General features: G+C 36.4%; 1 protein-coding gene across 7 annotated transcripts in view; it reads right to left on the bottom strand.

Moving 5' to 3' along the window:
* Nucleotides 1-24,661, bottom strand: part of BRAF (B-Raf proto-oncogene, serine/threonine kinase) — a 119,381-nt gene that overhangs the window by 50,812 nt on the left and 43,908 nt on the right. For 5 of the 7 annotated variants that reach the window (XM_081038632.1, XM_081038636.1, XM_081038634.1 and 2 more), the window contains exons 3-8: nt 22,220-22,483; nt 18,027-18,130; nt 17,062-17,164; nt 11,735-11,883; nt 10,666-10,782; nt 5,805-5,964 (exon numbers count right to left, since the gene is read on the bottom strand). In XM_081038632.1, the coding sequence (XP_080894758.1) occupies nt 5,805-5,964; nt 10,666-10,782; nt 11,735-11,883; nt 17,062-17,164; nt 18,027-18,130; nt 22,220-22,483 (897 nt within the window). The remainder of the gene's footprint in view (nt 1-5,804; nt 5,965-10,665; nt 10,783-11,734; nt 11,884-17,061; nt 17,165-18,026; nt 18,131-22,219; nt 22,484-24,661) is intronic. The other 2 variants (XM_081038635.1, XM_081038633.1) reach the window with 1 other exon arrangement.

Genomic DNA, 24,661 nt, shown 5'->3' on the forward strand with positions numbered 1-24,661 from the left:
TCATGAAACATGTTTATAACAAAATTTAAAAAATACAAAATTAAACGCACACTGATTACAATCATAAAAATATGGATGAGTAAGGACACACTAGAAGAGAAAAATCAAAATGACTCAAACAAGGCTTTTGTTAAAATTTGTCTTTTTTATTAAAATACATTTTTTTACAACAATGTTGGAGGTGGGGGAAGAGTCTACTGGCAATGCAATGCAATGCAATTTTGACCTTAACAGGCAGAACTTAGTTTGTTTACCTAGTGCAATATACTTGAATATACTTAAGGTGAAGGATTGAATGGCCCCAAATGTCTCTTTGCAAATACGCAGCTTTTTGTTTACAGGTTAAAACAAAGAGTGAATTCTTTATAAATGTATTTCTATCATGTTCAATGTATTATACAAAGCCTTCAATATTTTCCACAGAATATCAACAAATGGTCATATACCTGTAAACAAGGTGTTAAGTGTAGGAGTAGTGTGGCTACAAATAAATATATAATAAAATCCTGATGGTCTTTCTAACTTTCTGAGTTCTACAGGGCTTATAAGCTAAGTGTGAGAGTAAGATGTACACACATGAAAATTAAATGATACAAGAATAATAGCGTAAGGAAACAGTAAGAGGGGCGAAAGTTGCTTAGTTAATTGCCAAATAAAAGGTGTATGTATGGGTGAAAGGATTCTTAGTGCTACCCAAGTTCAAAGAATAACTAACTAACTATGGAATCTGGTCTTTGGTGAAGTATGTGAAAAGATGGGCTATGAGTTGGGGCTTGAGGGACAGAGTGTAGAAAAGAAAAGCAGAGGGTCTTCTAGACAGAAAGAACCAGAAGACAAAGGCAGAAATGCTACATCTCTTCCTTTTTCACTGCACCTGCTCTGTACCTCTGCTCTGTACAACCATGGATCAGCCAAATGTGGCTTTCTCCACTCTTACAACCTACAGCTTAGTACCACCATCAAGTTTCATTTTTCAAATTCAAATATGTTCTCAAAGCTCCTTGACAATCTTTTCTACTTCTAAGCTAAATAGGATCTTCTAATATTCCAATACTGACTCGTTCAAAATTTCTTCCAGTGTCCTGTAGTTCCTTTCTTATTTACATCTCTTCTCTTTAGCATGAGAGAGAAAACGGAAGCTATCAAAGAAATTTCTGTCTTGTCCCTACATCTACACATATTTGCACAATAATATTAGCCATACTTTCTGAATTCTGATTATGTGCTAGGCTTAATAAGCATTTCCAAACCACTATAAAAAGTAGATACTGTTGGACTCAAGGGTAAGTCATTTGTCCGAGATCACGTGCCTGTGAAGAGCTGCAGAGCTAGCTAGCTATGTCTGTCTTTTATTCCTCAGCCTCCGAGGAACAGTTTCCAAGTTCAGGGAATTTTACTACATCAATTATTCCCTTCCTTGTCATTTTCAACCTCTCTCTCTCTCTTCATTGGCTTCTTTCTTCTTTCCCTCAAGTTACAAACACATTGAAGGCTCTCACATAAAAACTGTCCCTGAATCCCGATTCAATCTAAGGCCCTTTCATTATTTTTTTAATGCCAACTTCTCAAAATGGACAATCCCGCATCCTCACCTATTTTGTTCTCTTCCACTAGCCTTCTAAACCAGCTGCCACTGAGGTAAAAAAGACATTTTAATTGCCCAATTCAATAGCCATTTTCAGACCTTATCTCATTTGAATCTCAGTGGCAACTGACCTCGATTACTTCAGCATTCCTGAACTCTCTTTCTCCCTTTGGCTTCTGGAACACGACCTTCTCTTATCTGAAGCTAGACTTAGTGAAGAGGCATCCATAAAGGGAACAGAGAAACAGTCTCTGCCTGACTCAAAAGCTCATACTGGGCTTGCATTTTCTACCCTCTTTTCAACTTACATATACTCTGTGAGTAATACCAATTACATCCATAACTTGAACTGACATGAACATGCTAATTATTCAGAAATCTGATCTCTACTTGAGGTCCTTATATTCAACCACTACTGGACTTCTAAACCAGTTAAGTCCCACAATCATCTTAAAGTCAATAAGTCCAAAATCAAAGTTACCATTTACCCTATTCTTCTTTCTTTGGTATTTCCTATCTTAATGAATAGAATAAATACTATCTATCTGCCCAAGCCAGAGAAATCTGGGCGTGATCCTCTACTCTCATCTTTTCTCTCTCTCCTGTACTACTATACAGAACAGTGGTTAAGCATAAGAAAGGCCAAGTTTTACTCCACTTCAATCATTAAGTAGCTGTGTGATCTAGGGTAAGTTTTTTCACTGCTCTAAATCTAATTTTCTTAACACTAACATAAGGATAATAATAATACTTAACTCATGAGCGTTTATGAAGACAGAATAAGAAAATGTATGTAAAACTCTTAATATGGTACTTGGCACACGGGAAGCATTCCTAAGTAGTAGCCTATTTTCAGTATCACTCTTAACAATCTTGTCTATGAAACTGCTCAGTGATTCAAAAGATTGTTCTAAAATATAGTGATGATCACTTCCTTTCCCACTCAAAGTCTTCCAGACTCCTTACTGCCAGCCACCATAGAGCCCTTAGACCTTACACAGTGCTTTTCAAATGCACTCAACCTACCTGTTTCGCCTCCTACCATTCCCTACCCTTCTCCTCAGCCCTAAACTCCTACAACATCAACTATTAATTACAACCCATTTAAAGGTATTTCTATACTTTTGCACATACGATTTACTTAACAAATGCTCTTCCTTCCTAAAACCCCAACTAGTGTACTTAATATTAACTCCTCCTCACTCATCTACAATCTGGCTTAAAGGTTGTGCCTCCTCTGCCAAATATGCCCAGTTCCAACCAGGTAGTTTATTATCCTTTTCGATAAACTATCATTATATATTTTTGTGATTTTACATATATATATATATATATATGTATATATGTATATATGTATGTATGTCTGATTCATCTGTTAGACTGTGACCTCCCTGAGGGCAAAGACTGTGTGCTAATTCATCCTTAATTCCCAATTCTGATATACTGCCTATCCCAGAGTCAATATTAAATCTTGTTTACTGGAATAATACATGATAAATAATGATTGAAATTGAATGAAATGATTGAAACTGAATGAAAATGCTAAAGGGTTTATATTTTATCTTATAATCAATGAGAGATAAATGAAAGTTTTGGAACAGATGATAATAGCAGTGTTGTCCAAAATTTATCCTGGTGGTAGCATAAAGAATAGAAATGGAGAGAGAGAAATCAATGGCAGGAAATCCATTTAGGAGATTAATGTAGTAAATAGTTCAAGTGAAGAAATATGGGCCCAGTTGATGGGGGTAACAAGAACAATCTCAGATGCATATCAAAAGAAAAAGGTGATACCTTATGACTATTTGGTTATAGGGGAGGATAAAAAGGCAAGGTGCAAAGATCACACTCCAAATGTCCAAGCCGAAGAGAATAGAACAGTGGTAACAACGAGAGATAAAAGGAAATAGTCTAAAAGGATGTTAATTTTGAAAGCAAAGATGAAAGTTACAATTTTGAACATACTGAGAATAGACCTAACCTAGAAATAAGATTTGATTTCTTATTTTACTACGTATCTCCTTATTCCTGTATCCCCCTCTTCTACACCATTCTTCCTTTGTGTTCAGGTCTATGTAGGTAGAGGAAGACCTTGTTAGTTGAGGAAAACTGGTATTAGGAAAAGGTCATTCATTTCAAATGAATCTAATAAAAATAGAGAAAGAATTTCACAGTAAAAAGTGGGAAGAAAGTCTGATTTGGGAATTTATCTTTAAAAATGAAATTAAAATTTATAATAAGGTTTATTTCTTTTACATTGAACAAAATTTAAGTTATAATTTCAAAAATATGCTGATTTTTAGAGTAAACAGAATCAAAATTTTTTATCATAATACCAAACATATGACAGCAAACTCAAGCTCTTAATTTCAGATTCATCTTTTACATCACAGTAATAATCATTTGTATAAAAATTTTAGAGGACTTCACCAGAGCTTGTATTATCATCCTTATGGATTTCCTCTTTTCTATTGTTAACTGGACTAATTTAATTCTCTGTATCATTGGCTTTATATGACTTGAGTAGTTCTCCAAGTCACTTTTCACCATCTTCATAAAATACTTAAAATCTTTTTTTTCTTGGCCAGATTTGCAATCAGTTTGCATTATGTTTTCATTGAAATGTTAGATTTGATGTAAAGGGGCTGGCATATAGATTGGCATTAAATGGGAAGGGATATTTGAGTGGGAAGTAATATGAGTCAGTTACTTAGTGACTATTTTCTGGTTAGGACAGTTTTTGCTTCTCTACCTCACCTTATAATTACAAGGGCTCACATAAGGAAGGCCCGGATAACGAGCACCACCCCCGTCTTGTACCACACACAACCACCTCACTAACTCCAGGACCCTGCTTACACAGAGAAACAGTTTCAACTGCCTTTTAAAATATAATTACTTTCCAAGGCAAACAAATTGGGGATTTTCTCAGTTTCACTGCTCATTACAGACAGAGATTAAGGATAACCTACACTCTTTATTCTAAAGCACAAATTCTGGAAGATATAACACCTAATTTGAAGATTATCCCAAGGACCCCGGCCTACCACAGCTCAGGCAGCATGGGCATTTTCTCTTCTGCAGCTCAGTTACTGGTTTGACTCAGTTAGATACCAATCCTTTAGGACTGACCCTGTGTGTCTTAATGTTTTTTTCACCTTTTCCTTCTCTTTGTGTACTTCAGGAACTTGCAAATATAGTGAGCTGGCTACCTGTTCTTGTAAATAAAGTTTTATTGGAATACAGCCACATCCATTTATTTATAATGTATTACCTATGGCTGCTTTCACACTATAATGGCAGAATTCAATAGCTGTCACTAGAGATCATATGACCCACAAAATAAAATATTTACTATCTGGCCCTTTAAGAAAAAGTTTATTGACCTCTGATCTATATTACGGGAAATTTCTTCTGCTTTACCTTTTAACTCTTTTACTGAAGCAAATGTTTTTTTGATGACCTATTATATGTTTAGTTCTAAGACAGGTGCCAAAGGAACTATATTAGAAATTGTTTCTGCTGTCCAGAAGTTAAGATCAAATTGGAAAAGTGACATTAATGTACTTAATTAATTTACAGTGTGAGAATAAACTGGAAAAGTAAAAAGAGTGACCAGCCAGAAGGTGGCTAAAATAATTGAAGAGGTGAGATTATAATAGGTTGAGACCAGAGAAGATGCATTTTAAAAAATGATTGAAACTTAATGACAAACTTGACATAAAAACAATATGCCAAAATTCAAGATGTGTGTAGAGATGGAATACAATGGTATACTCAAGAAAGTAAAGAAGATAAAAAGTAGTTTTACAAATCAAACACATAATGATTAATTCTTAAGAGTTATTTCATTCAAAGTTGTACTTTTAGAAATTCAGGTGAAGATTTCAAATTGATCTAAACAGAAAATCTGCAGCTGTATTCTTATTTTTTCTTTACCATAAAATAGCCAAGCGGACTGTCTGTTAAATAAATAAAGATAAGACTTTTACAGAGATGGCATCATAAGGGGAAAAAATCAGAATAACTCTAATTTGGCAACAGTTGAGTATTTAATGCCATTTTCTGATCTGTAATTCATAAAAGACTATCGCTTATAAAAACTGTGTTACATGAACTGTGTTACATGGCACTTATTTCTGATCTATATTCTAACTGTAGCAGAAAGACAGAGAAATACACTTGAACTTTTTTAGTTCTAACAATGCTGGGTACTTACATCAATATTGACAGGTTCTATTGTGTTTATATGCACGTTTGGAGCTGATGAGGACCGGTCTCGTTGTCCAAACTGATTTCGGTGATCGTCATCTGCTGGTCGGAAAGGCTGTGGAATTGGAATGGATTTTGAAGGAGACGGACTGGTGAGAATTTGGGGCCTGGAAAAATCAAGTCATTGGAAGATAAGATTTAGAGCAACTTTATAGAGATAATAATATAAAAAAATGGATATAAAGATTTCCTTGTTTTCATATTCTCAAATAAAATCTTTAAAATAAAGTATTAAAAACCCAGCAGTAATGGGTTTTACAAGTATTATTTAAAAAAACTAATATATGCCTACAATTATTACTGACAAAACCGCTTTGCTCAAGCAGACCCTCCAGGGACTATTGATGATAAGAATACTGATTCTTATCTAAAAAAACTCCAGGGAAATCTACGAATGGCTAGATATTACCTGTGGTTAATCAGTTGACGAGACACTCTTGTCCTTTAAAGTTATACAAACATGCTCTAGAGACTGAGTGAACAAAATGCCATTTTTTTCTACCTTTGCCATTTCTTCATAGCTGAAGTTACTAAAATGAAATTTTTATGGAAAAGTATTAGGAAATTATAAATATTTTGAGAATACACGTGTATTTCAGGACCTGAAAGATGTACCTGTTGCTTTACACAAGAGTTGGATTAAAATCCCGAACAACAGCAAAAGATCATTTCCAAATTCAAAAGGTGATCCTTACAGCGCCAATCTCTCATATTATGAAATTTACACTATGCCCAATAACTGACACAAGAGACACAGAAGAATCACATATTAAGCATTAAAGCAAGTATTTTTAAAAATTGCTTTTTGATGAAACCATCAAAATAGGTTACAGAGTGACCTATGTTTTGGTACTGTAGATAAACAACCAAGTCTATGATCTCTTGTCACTGCCTCCAAAATACAGCACAGAGCACACTAAAGTTTTGAAAACAGATTATAAACAGCTATGCCGCTCATAAAAGATAACCAACAGAGCTGGAAAGTGAGTATCACTTGAAAGGTGAGGTATGGCTGTTTCAGTGAGCTCCAACAGGACCAATGACCAACTCGGTGCTAACAGCCTCTCTTCAGAGATTGGCTATCATTCTACCCCACCTTATGCAAACTCTGTAATTAATCAGTATGACAGAGTGGTTATTAAGACACAACCAGAAAGACAATGTTGAGGGAATTAAAAGACATTTTGTGAGGAGAGAGGGTATAGAGAGGAATGGGAAGAAAATATAGAAAAGAAATAAAGGTTTGAAGAGCCAAAAAAGTCAAACAGTGACAAAAAGCTTGTGAATAAAGCATGTTAACAGAATCTGAACCATACCAGTTTATCGTTTTACTTCCCTGAAGTATGCTATTAATGGCAGGGAAAAAATTTTTGACTTTATCTGTTCATATTAACTAAATGAATCCACATGGAATTGAAATAAAATAATAAAACATTATGTTCTTTAGAAAGCTGGTAGCGGCCCAATGAGAACTGCAGGTAGGACGGACAGAATTGGCCTTTAGGAAAATTAGCATGCTCCACTGGTCCTTTTAATGATTGCTGAGAAATGCTTAGTTTGTGACAGAGCTGTCTTTATTTTTGCTTTAGGCAGCCAAATATATGCCTTTTGATAAAAGATTTGGGAGCAGGTAAAAAAATGTATAAATGACAATATTAGTTTTTAAAAATAAGTTCTAGAAAGTGCAGACTTTTAAAAACCTATTTATAGGCTGATATGAAGTCTCAAGGCAATAAAATACTTTAAGGTAGGACTTGAGGGGAGAAAACGCCTTACCTAACTGTAACTGTATACGGAAGTCTAATTAACATAATTGATTTGGTGAAGGCATGAGTGAGAGCAAGTCCTTCTTTAAAGTTCCTGAATTAAGAAAGCAATACATAGTGCATACCGAATCAGAACTATGTACACAAAGGACACTGGTCCAGAAGTAGGAAAAACCAAAACCTGGATTTGATCTGATAAATTTTATTGTCATATCTAAAGAAAAGAATGGATATATTAGAAAGAAAGGATACCTGCCTATTACACAAAATCAAAAAGACCGTAATTTGGCACTTGGTGTTTTATACCAGCCAGGGAAAGGTATGCATTGGTCCACAAAGTCAATTTATCTAGCCTTGAGCGCAAGTACATTATAATTTTGGACAACACTTCAAGTTATCAATCCTGATGTTATTAAACATCTGAACCATGTCCTAATTCTACTGTTCACAGAAAAAAATGTTTACACTATCATTTGGTTTCCATAAATATCTTCCAAAAACAGAGTGAGTGTTGGTCTATCCAACACAAGAAGTTTGGTCTATACGACAGGCATATTCCTCACTGAAATGAATTACCTGGCATTGTGAATTAGTTTTTTCTGATTTTAGTTAATGTAAACTAGTATACCCCTGACTCTCATCATTTCCGGGAATTGATAAAAATTGATTTTTCACGCTGGGAAGTCTTTACTGAGACCAAGACAATTTACACCCTGTGAAATACATTGGCAGTTAGTAAACTGGTTTTTTCCTGATAATACTTCTGCCTATCTTTAAAGCAGTATCAAATTAATAATAAAAATACTTTTTACCTCTAACACCTTTCAGCAAATTACCAGTTAGTTTAGATCTCATTTTTAATCTAGAATATTAAAAGTTTTGGAGCCGCTTCTGTTCAGTGATATGCACATTTTTAAATGCTGACTTATCATAAATGTGCACATTCCATAGCATTTTTAAAACGCAGAAAAGTAGGTACCTCTAACTTTTTATTCAAATTAGGCAAGGTATCACTTCTCCAATATATCTTGGTTACATTCATTGTTATATGTGTTTCATGACTATTATAATTGTGATTGGGACTATTAACAAAATGCAAAAGAATTTTGATGCAGAACAGGATTAACTTCTATCTTTTCACAGGCACACATACACTCTTGTGACATAAAAGCATCAGGAAAACAAAAGTTTGAACATCTTTCTCATCATTTGCTCAAGACTAGAATCTACTTCAGTGTAGCTATGAATAAAGTACGCAAGGCATAGGCAAATGGTCTCTTAATTTAAAGATAGCATTCCATCCCTAGAAGGCAAATGTCCTAATCATTACCATCATAAACCTTTGGCCAACCTGATTTCATTATGATGTTCTGTCAGTCTGCTTGCAGAACTGGGACCTGCCATTAGACAGGCATCAAGGTCGATAGAATCTTACAGGAGTAAATGTCATAGCCAAAGGATTAATTACAAATCAAAACAAACAACATTTTGATTTGATCTTAAAAGAAATATACAGCTGCATACACCTGATGACAGAGAAAGCGGGAATAAAATGACTGGATATCCATTACAACCTGACTAGAGGACACAGTGGTTGCATTTTCTAGTGTTCCAAAATAGGTAAATACATCCATTCCTTAACACGAAAGTTTTTGGCTAAATTTTCTAGCCTATGAAACCTCCAGAAAGGTTGGCTTCATAAAAATTAAAGGTCTACTGGGAGCGTCAACTAATTTTTTCATCTCTCTGGGTAGAATAAGTAACATTACATTGTGAAGAGTGACAATAAATATTTCTGATCTTAACTAATTATCTCTGGAATAGTCTAGAACAGAATGCTGTGTGGGGATTTTTTTAAAGAACTATGTACTTCCAGATACTGTACAAAACGCTACCTCAGATCCAACAGGGAAAGAGTAAGCAGACCTGTGTAAGCAATGGTCCAAAGCAAACTAATATCCACTAAACCTGTCATATTTTTCTCTTTTTTTTACTACTACAAAGCTTCAACGTGATGACTCTGTGTCATCTTTAAAGTTATTTTCTTTATCCTCCACACCTGATTAACAATACTATTATTTTTTTCTGTTACACTTTATGAATATCTACCCCCCTCTGCAGGCTTGCTACCCTCTAGTTCAAGTCTTCATGGCTTTTCACTATCTTCACTCCAAAGCATCTGAGTTGGCCTTCTTTATCACAGAAATTTCTCTTTTGATCTATTTGCATATCATTGCTAAGCCATTCTTTCTTTAAAATTTTTGTCAGGCTAGTCCTCTGCTCAAAAACTTTTAATTCCTTTTCACCTCTTACGTCAAGTGTAAATTTTAGCCTAAATTCCAAGACTCTTCACAATCTAGTCTGAGACATGCTTCTTCTTGATTTAGATTAGCCTCCATTGACTGCCTCCCAAATCTACCACTGCCATGGCCTTTAATTATGACGTTTCTCTCCACTCTGCCCCCCACCCCCAATCACCATGCTTTTATTCCCGAGGTTCATTCAGATTCTAGAATTCGTTAAGGTCCAGTTCAAATCTCACTTTCTTCATTAAATTTTCTTGACTACTCTCTCTCACTATTCTCCCAGCTCCTGTAAATGACAGGCATATTTCTCACTGAAATGAATTACCTGGCATTGTGAATCTTTATCACATAGTTTAAAATACTATTATAAATTGTAGATTATATGTATTTTAAAATTTTTTGCCATTGTCTCACATGTTAATGCTACTTTTCTAAATGGAAGTTATGTACCTCTATATCCGGGATTACCTAATAAAGTGACGAGCACAAGGCAGGGACTCTAAATTATCTGTCACTTGATTTTTTTCAAGACTGGTCCTGAAACAGTCTATGTCCGCTTCAATCCCATGTATCAGTACCAAATGCCATGTTAAACTTCTGATTGGTGTAATAAAGCAAGTTGTTTAAAAAAGTCCCTTTTAAACAATGCCAACGTTGGAAAAGTTTATAATAAACCGAATGATCCAAAAGAAACCACTCAGATAGCATGTCACTACCAGCAGGAGTCAAACCATACCCAATAGAATCGGGGGGCGCGGAAGGGGGCGAGCCAGACGTAAGGGCAGTCTCTGCTAAGGAGGCCTCCTCCTGTGGTATTGGGTGGTGTTCAAAGAACTTGGAGACAAACAGCAAACTGTGAGGCAAAAACAAAACAAAACAAAGCAAACCTAACTTGTGCAAAACCCAGAAGCTTCATATACCAGAATATAGAGTTAAACAGAAATATCTGAGATCAAATTCCACTTTCAGAAATGATTAATTCAAATAAGCCTTTCGTCTAAATGGCTTATTTTAAAAAATTATATTGTATTTTCAAAGGTAAGCTCAGAATCTAAAACTTAGTTGTTTATACAGCAGATTTCTACATCTCAGGGGGGAAAATAGTGCTTTATAATTAAGGAATTAGAAGAAAATATATCTACTGCAGAGTTAGATTACATCATTATAATAAATACAGTTTAAAGTACAGAGTTGAATTCTATCTGCTCAAGTGATCAAGAAAACAGCTTGTTAGCAGCAGCAGCAGCAACACACACACACAGATTAAAACAGACTCAGCCGAATCTACGAGAGAAACTCTGGCATGAAAAGCAACTAGAAATTTTAGAAAGAGATATATTGGGTATAAAGATCTTATTATATCTTACTTTTAAATAACCTGGGGGTTGGAGGTGGGAGGGACAAAAAGAAGAGACAGAGAAACAGAGAGAAAGAGAAAGGAAGAGAAACATAATTTACAAAATAGCTGACAGAATCAGATCCCCTGATCTATGCTCCAAAAACATAAAGGTTAACTGAAACAACACCTGCTCTCCTCCCCAAAATTATTTAAAAGTGATTTCTATGGGCAAAGTATCTTAATTAAAAGAGACTGTAAAACATAAATGAAAGGCATAGCTGAACCACAAGTACAATTTTGGAGTAAAGTACCAGCTATAGTACATATTACTCTCTAGCCACATTTTTTTAAAATTTCCTGTAACAACTCTACTAAACAGAAAATTCCCACACACTCTAAGACATACTAGTTTCACATTTAGAAAAGTTAAATGTAAAATGATAAAGAGATTTTTTTGATTACTTACTCAAGTTGGTCATAATTAACACACATCAGTGGAACTTCTGTACTACAACGCTGGTGAAATTTATAACCACATGTTTGACAGCGGAAACCCTGGAAAAGCAGCTTTCGACAAAAGTCACAAAATGCTAAGGTGAAAAAAGTTTTCCGTACCTGCAAAGTAAAACAGAGAGGATTTCAAAAACCTGCAAGAATCCCTTTAGAAATCAATTTATTTACTCTTTTATTTAAAATAAATTTTTCATATGTTTCTATCATGAGAACTGCTTTACCCACCAAGATACTAAAATGAAACCAGAGGGTTCAAGACAATAGATACACTATATGTATGATCTCCCACCTAATATCCAATTAAAAAACTCAGAAGTCTTGATGGGAAATGAATCAAAGACTTAAAACTAATTTCAAGCTTGACTACATAAAAGTAAAAGTAGAGATATGGTAAGTAGGAGGAATAGAAAGAAGTAAAAGGATGACTGCAATTTAATAATTGTACAAGAAAGGAGTTAAGAGATGCTTACTGGTGTTAACAGACCAAGAAACAAAGGGATATTTACACTATTTAAAGTCACAAAGGTATCCAATAGAGGAACCACAAAAACCCCAAAACCAACAAAACCACATTGGCGGAGGGAAGGAGGAGAAAAGGTTACAGTAATACCATGAATGAGCTAGTTCCCTATAGAATCAGTAATCAGCAAATGATGTCTAAAGTTGATAAAGCTGAAAGTTATTATTTAGTGATATGAAAATCATCACAAAAAGAGCTTAAATTAGAAACCATTAAAAATTAAGAGTGCTTTCCTCTTGAGAGTGGCATTAGAGGCTAGCAAGGGATGGAGACACAGATTATTTTTCATTATAAGCATCTCTGCAGTATTTTAAAAATCATATGCATTTGACTGGAATGTAAATATAACATAATTGTTTATAAAAGAGAACACTAGTTTGTAATCGTATGAAAATCACAACTTGATCTAAACTTACTAAGGAGGATAAGGGACAGGAAAACCCCCTAAAAGACAGTAAGAACTACTTTGCACAAGTTCTCATCTTATTAGAGGGTTAGAACACCTACATGGACTTGTGAACATTCCTCTATGTGAAACTTGAAAGAACACCTAAGAACTTCACATCAGAGGCAAAGGAGCTCCAGCATGGTTCACACAAACAGAACTGTGCCAGGGAGGCCCTATCCTGTTAACTGGTGAAGCTAGAAACTGTTTGAAAAGCATTTGTTTTGTGTACATACTAAGCAGAAAACATAAAAAGGATAAACAAACAATGGCTATTTCAGAGTGAGGAGAGCACGATGGGTGACATCTATTTTGTCCTTTGTTCTCTGCTATATGTTTTCAATTCATCTGTTTTTCAGATAGTTTTAATCACAAACGAATGACAGTAAAAACTGTATTTTACATTATGACCCAAGATATACCTATGTTCATATAACAATACTTACCCTAACTATATATAACGTACATTAGAATCTCCTATTCTATTACATTTAAATGCTTTTCATGATCCATTAAATTGATCTCAACACCCACAGTTTACCAAACTTTTCTCAATAAACATATGTAATGGAATAAAAAGTTATTTTAAAATGTTTCATCAAGAAAATGGTATCTGCCATTCTGACTTTTTGAGAACATTTAGGTAGTTTGAAACATGGCTCGTATTTTCTTCATGTTTTTTTTTTATCATCACTTTCCAGGAGATGTAAAAAGGCAACTGCTTGTTTTCAGCTCTATTCCTTTTCCTTTTGTCTCTGAATATACAAGAAATTAGAAAACCTTTAATATTTATGTGACCACACTATTTGCTAAAGCCAAGAATTTTTTATATTGCTAACATACTTTCAGGAAGTAGAACCCAGAACAACACACGCTGTCTGCACAGGAATCAGCCCTTTGCAGTCATCGGATCCTCTCTGCTGGCCACTCATAGCTCCACTCGCCTGAGAATCTGCTGAGCACCACGAAACCCTCGTAACTTTATGCGATTGCAGTCTTTCTTCCTGTCACTGACTTATATTTGAAAACTATGTGTAACTGGTTGTATATGTAAAGGGGGGAAAAAGACACAGAAGGAAGTGGGGCGGGGAGGGGAACAGAGAGAAGATGAAAACATGGCATGCATGCATTTGGGTATAAACTGTGACTCACACTTGTATCTGTGAGTATTCCTTTGTCAATAAAGGAGAGCACATGAGTATAGCTTTCCTTTTGGGTCCCAATTTAGGCTTACCATCCATTTGAGCATATCAAGGCATGGATGGTAAACGAGTGGGAGGCACGGACCAGGCAATTTGCATGCATTAATTCGTAAGGTGGGGCTGTTTGCAGGAAGACATTAACCTGAGTGCCTGTAAAAAATGAATAAGGGCTGACAACATGGCATGTGTTTCAGATCTAGTTTCCCTACCGTCCCTGCCCCCCTCCACCCCACCGGTTCCCAAGGACTCCTGGGCTGTAGGCAAATACTGAAGGAATTGCTTTTACAAGGATTCAATAGAATCAGAAGGCATCAGCGACATTCCTTGAGCAGCCAGCAAAATTTCCCTTTCTAAGCAGAACACAGGCTTTTACTCTTGCCTCTGTATGGCACTCAGAGGAACTGTTCTAAAACCCAGATCTAGTCACATGTTCCCCTTGCTTACAATCATCACATTTCCAATTATTTTACAGAACAGTTCAATCTTTAACAGGCTTACAAGGGTTCTCCTGAGCTGGACCTTGCTGACTTCACCTTAACTCTTGCTACACTATAACACCCTGGCCCCCAACTTTCTATCATCCGTTCTGAACTTTTTTTTGGAAACTGAAAACATAACGTGCTTTCTTGCTGTTTACCCTGTCTTGAGTAATCTTCTCTTCACTCTTCATCTGCTATTATTCCCTCACCCATCAAACCTTAAGCTATTTCTTCCTCTGGGAACCCTTCCTGACTCCTCAAAGGCCAGGTGAGGAGTCTCTACTCTGTGTATCAATAGCACTTTACCCATACACAGTAATTATAAGTGTTTACGAAATTTTCTTATTAAATTGCCAGTCTCTCTGCTCTAAGGCCGGGATACCGTTTTTCTTATTCATTGTTATATCCCCAGATCAGACAGTTTTGGTAAATGGAAGGTTCTCCATAAACATTTACTGACATGTTTCCCACTGTGTCGCGAGGACTTCCACACTCTGGAACTAACCTGCAGTTTCTTTTTCTCCTCTCAGGGCAAGGACCTACCTGAAGCACTATTTAAGACTACTTTATGGTTAGCAACTTAGGTCTTCTTTCACCTCTCCGATTTCTAGCTAAGGCAAATATATAAGAAAAAAGTAGCAAGCACTATGAAATGTAAGCTCAGCTGTATTTAGATTGCTAAAAACTTAAAAATCTTAAGATTTATCCACTCAAAATTCTGCAAGTGGAAAAAAACAACAACAGTAATGAACTTCCTAATTCATCACTATAAAACTCCCTGCTACACAGTAAATCTGACTGACATCAGGTGTATCTTCCATGTAAACAAAGGATGCCTTAATTATTGAGACACCTGATTTCATTATTCACCACTAATAGAGCCCCGAAAGCACAACCCCTCAAGAGGATCAACCCATCAATTGTCTGCTGTAAGAGCCCAGCTGTGTTAATCACCAAGGCACATGGAAAAACACTTGATACCAAAAGGGTAGCAATAACTATCCATCTAGGAAAAAATGTTTAAAATTCCATATGTATAGAAAAGTTAAGAACTGCATTCCTCAGACTGGTGCAGCCACTATGGAAGGCAGTGTGGAGGTTCCTCAAAAAAATAAGAATAGAATTACTGTATGACCCAGCAATCCCTCTCCTGGGTATCTACCCAAAACATCTGAAAACATTTATCCATAAAGACATGTGTGCTCCAATGTTCATTGCAGCTTTATTTACGGTGGCCAAGACATGGAAACAACCAAAATGTCCTTCGATAGATACATGGATAAAGAAGTTGTGACATATATACACAATGGAATACTATTTGGCGGTAAGAAAAGATGAAATAGGACGATTTGTGACAACATGGATGGATTTTGAGAGTATAATGCTAAGCGAAACAAGTCAGACAGAAAAAGCAGAGAACCCTATGATTTCACTGATATGTGGTATGTAAACCAAAAACAACAAAAGAACAAGACAAACAAATGAAAAACAAAAACTCATAGACACAGACAATAGTTTAGTGGTTACCGGAGGGTAAGTGGGGAGGGGGAGGGAGATGAGGGTAAAGGGGATCAAATGTATGGTGATGGAAGGAGAACTGACTCTGGGTGGTGAACACACAATGGGATTTATAGATGATGTCATACAGAATTGTACACCTGAAATCTATGTAACTTTACTAACAACTGTCACCCCAATAAACTTTAATTAAAAATAAAAATTGCATTCCTGCCTTATGGATCACTCTCATCCTGGCTTTTGCCTACCCTTTTAGAGGACAGCTTCTCAAGCTCTGGGAAGTGTATCCTCATTGCTAAGGTGGAGAGGTCCCACTTTTTAGGCCTCAGGCTGGAGACACTTAGCCTAGGCTAGGTTTTAGCAAATGCAAAAACCAGAATAAGGGAGAAGTCCTCAAGGAGAGCTGCTCCACTACCACTGACCCATCCTTCAGAAATATTTACACAAATAGGTCAAGATGTGTGCAGGAGGATTCTGTTTAGCCCTGTATATAATGGTTGTTTTTTTTAAAAAAAAACCTAAATGTCTATCAATAGAGGGATGGTTAAATATACTGAATTTATACTATCCTTATGGGCTATTATGCAATCATTACAAAAATAAAGGTAAGTGTACTGACATGAAAAGCTGTCCATGACATACTGTTGAATTTTTTTTTCTTATGATGAAGAATATCACAAAGAATAAGACTCCATTTTTAGTTTAAGGAAAGGAAACAGAAAATAATGAAGGGAAGGGAGGGAAAGGAGAAAAACAGGCTTACAGATATAAGCATACATGTTTGTATACATAGAAAGAATGTGGAGACTACACAAAAATCTATTAACAAATGTTTACCTCTACTAGGGTATTTTCACTTTTTTATTTGATATACTTTTTGCACCAAATTTTCTTTTAATGATGGACACATGTCACTTTTTAAAATTAAAAAGTATAATGATTAAATTAAAACTCTACTTTAAATACACGTTTTTTTAAAGTACAGAACTGATTTTAAACTTAGGTAAAATATCAATCCCCAAATTATTCATCCATATTTTGTATTTCCTAAATAAAATTTTCATTTACAAGAATTTGTACATTTTTGACATTTCAAAAAACTGTAAAGGTACCTACAAAGTTGTGTGTCGTCAGTGGAACATTCTCCAACACTTCTACATGCAACTCTTCTCCGGTAAGCCAGGAAATATCAGTGTCCCAGCCAATTGGCTTCTTCTCTCTGAAAAGTATAGACATTAAGTTTTTGGTAATCATATCTAAAAATCTTCATATACCTCATGCTGAAGATACGAAAATTGGTTATTGAGGGGCTAGTAATGGTGAGGGAGAGTTTGCTCCCTGGTCTTCCACCGTTAGAAATTTAAATGGCAATAAATTAATTTTTAAGTTTACCCCAAATAAATGTATCACTCTTGGACAAACAGCAGGGTAAAGAGATGTACTCTTTTCTTCAAGTCAGCTCCAGAAAAGACCTACAACAGCAGAAAATGGATTGTTCCTGGCATCCAAAAAAAAAAAAAAAAAAAATTCACAGGTATGGATTTACCTACCCAAAGAAAAAAGAGTACTCAAGGGACAACATGCCCCCAAAAGGATACTTTTCAAAACAGGATTTAAAATAGGGGTGGTGGTGTGGGGGTGTCTTGGCACAATTTTAGATGCTTTCTGAAAGAAACAGTTTGATATAAAAATGTTCATCTTGATAAGTCTTTTGTGAAACTATGAGTTTGTATTAAAAATAGGAAGAGTAGGGAAGAATCCAGTATTCAAATGAGTCACATTCTATCTAAATGGTTCAAAAATTGTAAGAATCTCAAATTCCAAACAAAATCATTTGATCAGAGAAACAAACACTATCATACAAAATTACCTAATGTTAATTTCTCAAAGGACCTATAAGATTTCTTTAGGTTAAACTCCATATTCATTTAGTATTTTTTTCTATAGTTAATTTTCAATTCATCTTTACCTACCCCAGGGTTAGATAAAGATCCTAGAGGAAACCCCAATGCTTAATGCCTGAGTGTTTGTTTTCTTTTTCTTTGTTTCAAACACAGTTTCACATCACATACAAACCATACCCATCCTGAATTCTGTACACAGCACAGCACTCTGGGATCAGACCTCTCATCATCAGGGCTTTCTTTAGACTGTCTCGCACTGTAACTCCACACCTTGCAGGTACCTAGGGTATCATAAACACATGATATAAGGTACAGGAAATAAATGACACGTTTTCACATCATTTAAAAAACCTCAGTAACTTACCTTCATAATATGACACCTTTAAAATGTCATATGGATTCCTATGCCAGATACAATATCATTTCTAGAGCTAACTTAAAATTAAAGGGAATTATGACAAGTATCTATTATTATTCACCAACGTAAAGCAAAATGAATTTTTAGTTTTTGTACTAAAATTATGAAATATTTTAAATATATAAAAGAGAACAGAAAATATAAGAGATTCCTATGTACCCACCACTGAGGAATAATAATAGATGTCAACATTTAAAACAAAATCAATCCAACCTTGTTCAGAGCTAAAAACTCTATAATCCTTCAATTACACTGATAGTCCTTAAGAGGCATCTTACTGATCCTAAACATAAGAGGAAGAAAATACTTGTCTTATGGTGTGTAATTGATATTTGTTGTTTAGTTGCCTAGCACCCCTACTTCCTTGGGGAACAGGCCCTTCCCTAAAAATCCACATGGTACTACAGAGACCATCAATCAAGGGTCGCCACTTTCCTGGCTACCCATGGCATAAGTTGGCTAACCAGTTTCCCGTATCTCTAGCAACAGCAACTGATTCAGGACTAGATCTATGCTCTGAACACCAGAGTTCTTCCCTAAACTGAACACTGGTTGAGAGAGGTTCTTCTTTCTGCTATAGTTACAGTGTGCCAAAAGGATAGAAATCTGGAGCCCCCAGTGGCCACCTCTCCCACTGCACAGAGAAAATCTGGTCACGGAATTAAGTAACCTAGGGAGAAGTAGAGAAAACACTGGGAGTGGGGAGGGAAGGTGTACTGGAAAGAGAAAAAGAATCTTTTGGTATATTTTATGTTATCTCTACCCTGGCCTTTTCTGACTCCCCTCGATCCCCCAGTGAATTTGAAGTTTATAACTGAAAGAGAACTGACAAACACAGTGAGTTTGTCACTGAAGTGAGGCAGGTTAGGCCATTTTTCGGGGGGAGAAGGAGTGGAGACAGAGGGGATGTGTTAGTTAATAACAATAAAATTAAAGGTTCCATTCTTTTAAATCACTGAAGTACTTTGCACAAGGTAGCAAAGAAATTGGGAATCTTTATGCTAGAGGGGAAAAATGGAGTAAAGGTGTATATAAGACAGCTGAATTTAAATAGTATATTGAAGGGGGAATAATCTAGAAAGCTATATTAGGACCTTTGATTAGAAAAAAACAGGATGCTATTTTAGCTCAATATGACCATTAAAATTAGCCAGCAAGGGGAAAGTTTATCATGAAGGGGTAGGACCAGACTGAACTGGTACAGCTGATACTCTTTACAAATAAAGAGCATTGTATTTGTGAATTTATCTACTCGCTAAAATTTGTATGTAACCCCCAAATCAGTACTTGCAGTGCTTTTGTGGACATGTGCAGAGCAGTGAAAAATCTGAGCTACCCACCACGCACCTTCCCAGCTGAGGTTAAAAAAGGTGACACTCGGCCCTCTTGTTCTAGCTCTCACACTGTAAACAAGTGCCCTATGCCAGCAGGCTTTTAAGCTAATGGGCCCCAGCCGGCTGTGAAAAAATAAACAACCTAGGGGCCAATATACAGAGGCCATCTTTGGCTCATTTATATAACAGTGCCCCTGTATTTCCCCTAAGATCAATGGTTCAGTATTCACTAATTCAGTGTTTGCAGCAAATTTATAGAACATAAATAACTATAACTACTGAGAATTACCTGTACCTTCCAGAAGTAATGAATTGAAGGGAAAGCTCACTTTTTCCCTCTGCTACTCAGTTTGTCTACTCTAATGCAAAAACTTCTTGACTGGAAACCCTCTTTAGTTTTAAACCCCATTCGATCTATCCTGTCTCATATTACCATGGATATCTGTCAAAGAAGGTATTTTTAATCTTTGTGTCAGACTTCTGAGAATCTGATGGAAGCCTCAGATTCTCTGACATAAAATTTCAAGGGGTTCATGGAACCTGAAGTCCGTGTATGGGCTGCTGACGAGCCCAGTGAACTGATTTAGAACCCTCCAAAAGACTCTTACATTTCATTAGTCTGCTGAAAATTTTCCCACATATGGAGGGCACAATTCAAATTCTCCAACATGGCATATGAGGCCATCAATGAACAGGGGCTATTTGCCCCTTAGTTCCTTTGGTAATTTCCCTCATGCACTCCTGTAATGCCATCTTCAAATATCAGCTATGTTCCCTTATGTTTCTCTGCATAGGCTGATTCCAAGGTGCGTGTATATTTCATCAGTAGGCCAAACCAGATTGAAGACAACGAGCTGCCGCTGAGCTTCTGGAGGGGCAGATAGATGGCTCAGTTGGTTAGGGCGGGAGCTCTCAACAAAGTTGCCGGTTCAATTCCTGCATGGGATGGTGGGCTGCGCCCCCTGCAACTAAAGATTGAAAACGCGACTGGACTTGGAGCTGAGCTGCGCCCTCCACAACTAGACTGAAGGACAACGACTTGGAGCTGATGGGCCCTGGAGAAACACACTGCTCCCCAATATGCCCCAATAAAATAAAATAAAAAACAACAAAAAAAAACATATGAAAAGGTGTTCAGCCTCACTCAAACCCTCCAAGATAGTTTTCATTTATCAGATGGCAAAAATCTAAAAGACTGACAAAATGTTCTGTTGATGAGGCTACGGTCAATAGGCACCTCACACATTGCTGGTAGCAGGGCAAACCAAGCAAGACCTCTGAAGCAAATTGTGAAAGTATCTATAAAAATTACAAATGTAAGTTTGTCTTTGGTCCCAGAAAGCCTCCTTTTGATGTATTATGGCAGACTAATCAACTACAGCTGCGTGCATCAGCGGTGCATGCCTTTCTATGGAAACACCACAACTTTACCCACTCACTTGTTCATGGACATTTGGGTTATGCCCAGTTTGGGACTATTGCAGATGAGTCAATTAAGACCAGTTTTGTACAAATCTTTGTATGGGCACATGTTTTCTTTTCTCTTGGGTAAATACCTAGGACTAGAAAGGCTGGATCATATGCTTCCATGTCTAACTTTTTACAAAATGAGACCAGGTCTACAGTTAAGAGTTCACAGGGGAATCTTTAACATTTATCTGGGGCCCTGGCAAAGACAGACAAGTTTCATTGTTATTTATGTATGCCGGTGAACACATTTTATTCTAGCTCACCCTTCTGGCTCTGTAAAGCTCTTCAAAGATCTGAGTTCCAACTACCTCTGAGACACTGGCCGAAGGCCTAATCCTGTGTTCCCACACTTTGACCTTCACACCCCTTTGTTGCACAGGGTGACAAACTGACTCCACTGGAGGTCACTATAGCACTGGTGAGCAAACTTTTTCCACAAAGAACTCACATTACCACGGATGCTATCTGAGGAAAAAAACCTGAAAAGTATTTTGAGTTCAGTTGTATTTGGCAGTGAAATGGTTTTTTTAATTAATGTCAAAAGTAACCACATACATTATAAAAAGCAGTGGTGAATGTAGGCACGTTATATACTAAGCTAATGACAGTACTTGTTGCATCTGAGGATTACAGACCATCCATAATAATTCTGCAGCCGTCCCTGCTTACATGTTATGTACAGAGTAGTCTGTCCCAATGGGGATACTAATGATCAAAAAGGAAAAGTTATGTAAACATAACAGGAGGAAAAATACCAAGCATACTGCAAATCCAACATTTACAATAAAACCGAACAGGGATTTCTCAAGGGGGAAGAATGACTCTTACCTGATACATGTTAGACAACAAACAAGCTCAAGTCTTGCAATTGTGATCAATTCTGAATTAGTGCTTAGACTTGAGTGTGTGTAGTAGTTTGGCAGACAGGGTTAAATGCCAAATCTGACACTAACAGCAATACTATTTGTTATAGTTGAGGAAAACAGACTTCGGCACCGAATAATCATGTCTTGTACATTCTTGTTTGAAATGGATGCTTCATTTGCATGACCCCCTGAGTATGAAGTGACAATATATTTCTTTTTCAACAACAGATCCTTCTGAAGAACACAAAGACAAGGCAATGACGATCTTAAAAGTGGACTCACCACTGTCCTCTGTTTGTTGGGCAGGAAGACTCTAACAATAGGTTTTTGTGGTGACTTAGGGTTGCTCCGTGACACATCTGTGGGATTTTGAAAAACTGAAAGAGATGAAGGTAGCACTGAAAGGCTAGAAGAGGAAGAAGAAGTAACGGTGTCCGTTGATGCAGAGCTAGAAACAGAAAACTCAGTTCCATTCCCCAGAGATTCCAGTAACTGTTGTTCTCTTTGTTGGAGGGCGTCTAGCTTGCTGGTGTATTCTTCATAGGCCTATAAAATAAAGCAGACTTACATTGAATCTGGACTTTCTCGTGACAATAGCAAAAGGAAATATAAAATTTAAGTCTTTGTTCATAATCTCTTTAGCTAACAGGGTTTTAAGTTATAAGTTACAAAATACATGCTGGAAGTACTGTAAATGAATAGTTTCACCTTTATATTGATAAATCTTTTGCTCTAAGATACGACATTACATTGAGAAACATGTATGTTATATATATGTACATATATATAAATTTATATGTGATGTCTAGAATATCTATTAATAAAAAAAAAAAGAGTATTTCCAATCTTCTGGTCAACTCCCAATTTACCTTCCAAACCATATCTCTAACATAAACATATTGCAGTACATCAAAGATAAGCATCCTTTCCATTAAAATTCTATTTTTTTCCAAAAAGTTACAGGTACATTAAGTCCCATTCCCCTCCTCCCCCAGAACAGGAAAAGAAGTTGAAAAGGAGATGAGGTATTAGAGAGATTTCTCAAACACCAAGACAGGTAAATAGTGCCAGATCTCACTGTCATCACCAAAATTTCCTCAATAGGGCTCAGAAGATGCATCATCTTTCTGAAATAGTTATTAGTTAAAATACTTTACTCTTGTCGCTATGGATCTCTGAAGATCTCCTCCCCTACCAAATATTGCTTAGAGAATAAAATTTTATTTGAAAAGGTGGCTTAGACCTTACAGTCAAGAAATTGTGGGACCACTGTCCATCAGGATATCTTTCTAGAAGTTTCAATCAAATGACCACATAAGACATCATATTCTAAAAGAAAGAAGAATCTTGAAAATCCAAAGATATTGAAAGTAAAGAGATGGAATGAACTGCACTATACATGTCGGTGGTTCTTTAAGGCAGTGGCAATCCCTCTCCCCTACATCACGGCCCGTCATTTCTCCCTACACCCCAAACAGATACAGTACTACAAACATCTGTGAAAGGCTACAGGGAGAATAAAAGACTTAGAAATGGCATTTCCCATCACTCAAGGAGTTCATGATTGGGCTGCAGGAAAGCAGATGAATGTATTTTTATTTGTGTAAGTGCTGTACATGAGAAATAAACAAAGAACATTCTTGATACAAGAATGAGGAAGGTTAGCGTTTAGACAGAGTTAAGTGGGGGAGAAGAGAGTACTGTGTACAGGAGAAACGGTTTACAAAGCAAGGAGGTAGAACATTTTAAATAGGAAACTCACAGACTATGTAGCTCAATGTCGTACAATACCTGGGACACAGTATGGGATCAATATACACATCTGTGGAATTTAAATGAAGAATAGGAACAAAGAGAAATAATAAGACTAGAAAAGTGGGTAAGCGACCAGATCGTAGAGAGTGTATATATCATGCTATGAAGCCTGACCTTCATTCTACAAGCAAGGAAAAATTATCAAAGGTAAATGAAAACGAAGAAAAATTTTCAAAAAAGGCCATTGCATCTGGTATGCTAAACCTTAGCATACAATTTGGGGGGGGGGGCAGAGAAGAAAATACTAAAGGAAATACTAAAATGAGCTACTGAGGTAAAGAGCCTAAACTACATCAAAATGCCCCCTCCTTTATAACCTATTAGTTGCCCTCCCCGACCCTGAAATATTTCATTGCATTTTAGGACATAATAACCAAATCAGTTCAAAATTTTCTGAGCTGCATTTCCATTTAACGTTTAGTTCCAAGGGCTAATGACTTAAAGGCAGCTCTTTGAACCTGATCCACTTATTGAACCTCTAATCATTCAACAAACATATACTGAGCATACACGTACCTGGCACTTTTGGGAGCTCAGACTATAAAAATAAAGACCGAAGCGATTCCTACCCTTTGACGATTACACACACACAGTCTGGGAGACAAAAGTTCCTCCTTGCACACATCAAATATTCTTATCTACTGTCATCTGGGCAGCATGTTTATTACACAAAGGTAGCCTTAGGAAAAGTAATAAACGTACACAATAAATGTTCTTAATGTTCTTTACCAAATGTTAGCCTTAATTCTGAAAATACACTGTTCTCTTGATTGTGGATTAAAAACTTTTACTTCACTGCATTTATCCATAGCTCTTCCTTTTCTTAAGTACAAGACATTTGCTCCTTTCACCTCTCTCCACTGTCACAGCTGCAATCTACCAAGGCACTTGCCTACCTTGTTGTACCTG

Source organism: Rhinolophus hipposideros (genome assembly GCF_964194185.1).
Source record: "Rhinolophus hipposideros genome assembly, chromosome: 25".
NCBI classification, from domain to species: domain Eukaryota; kingdom Metazoa; phylum Chordata; class Mammalia; order Chiroptera; family Rhinolophidae; genus Rhinolophus; species Rhinolophus hipposideros.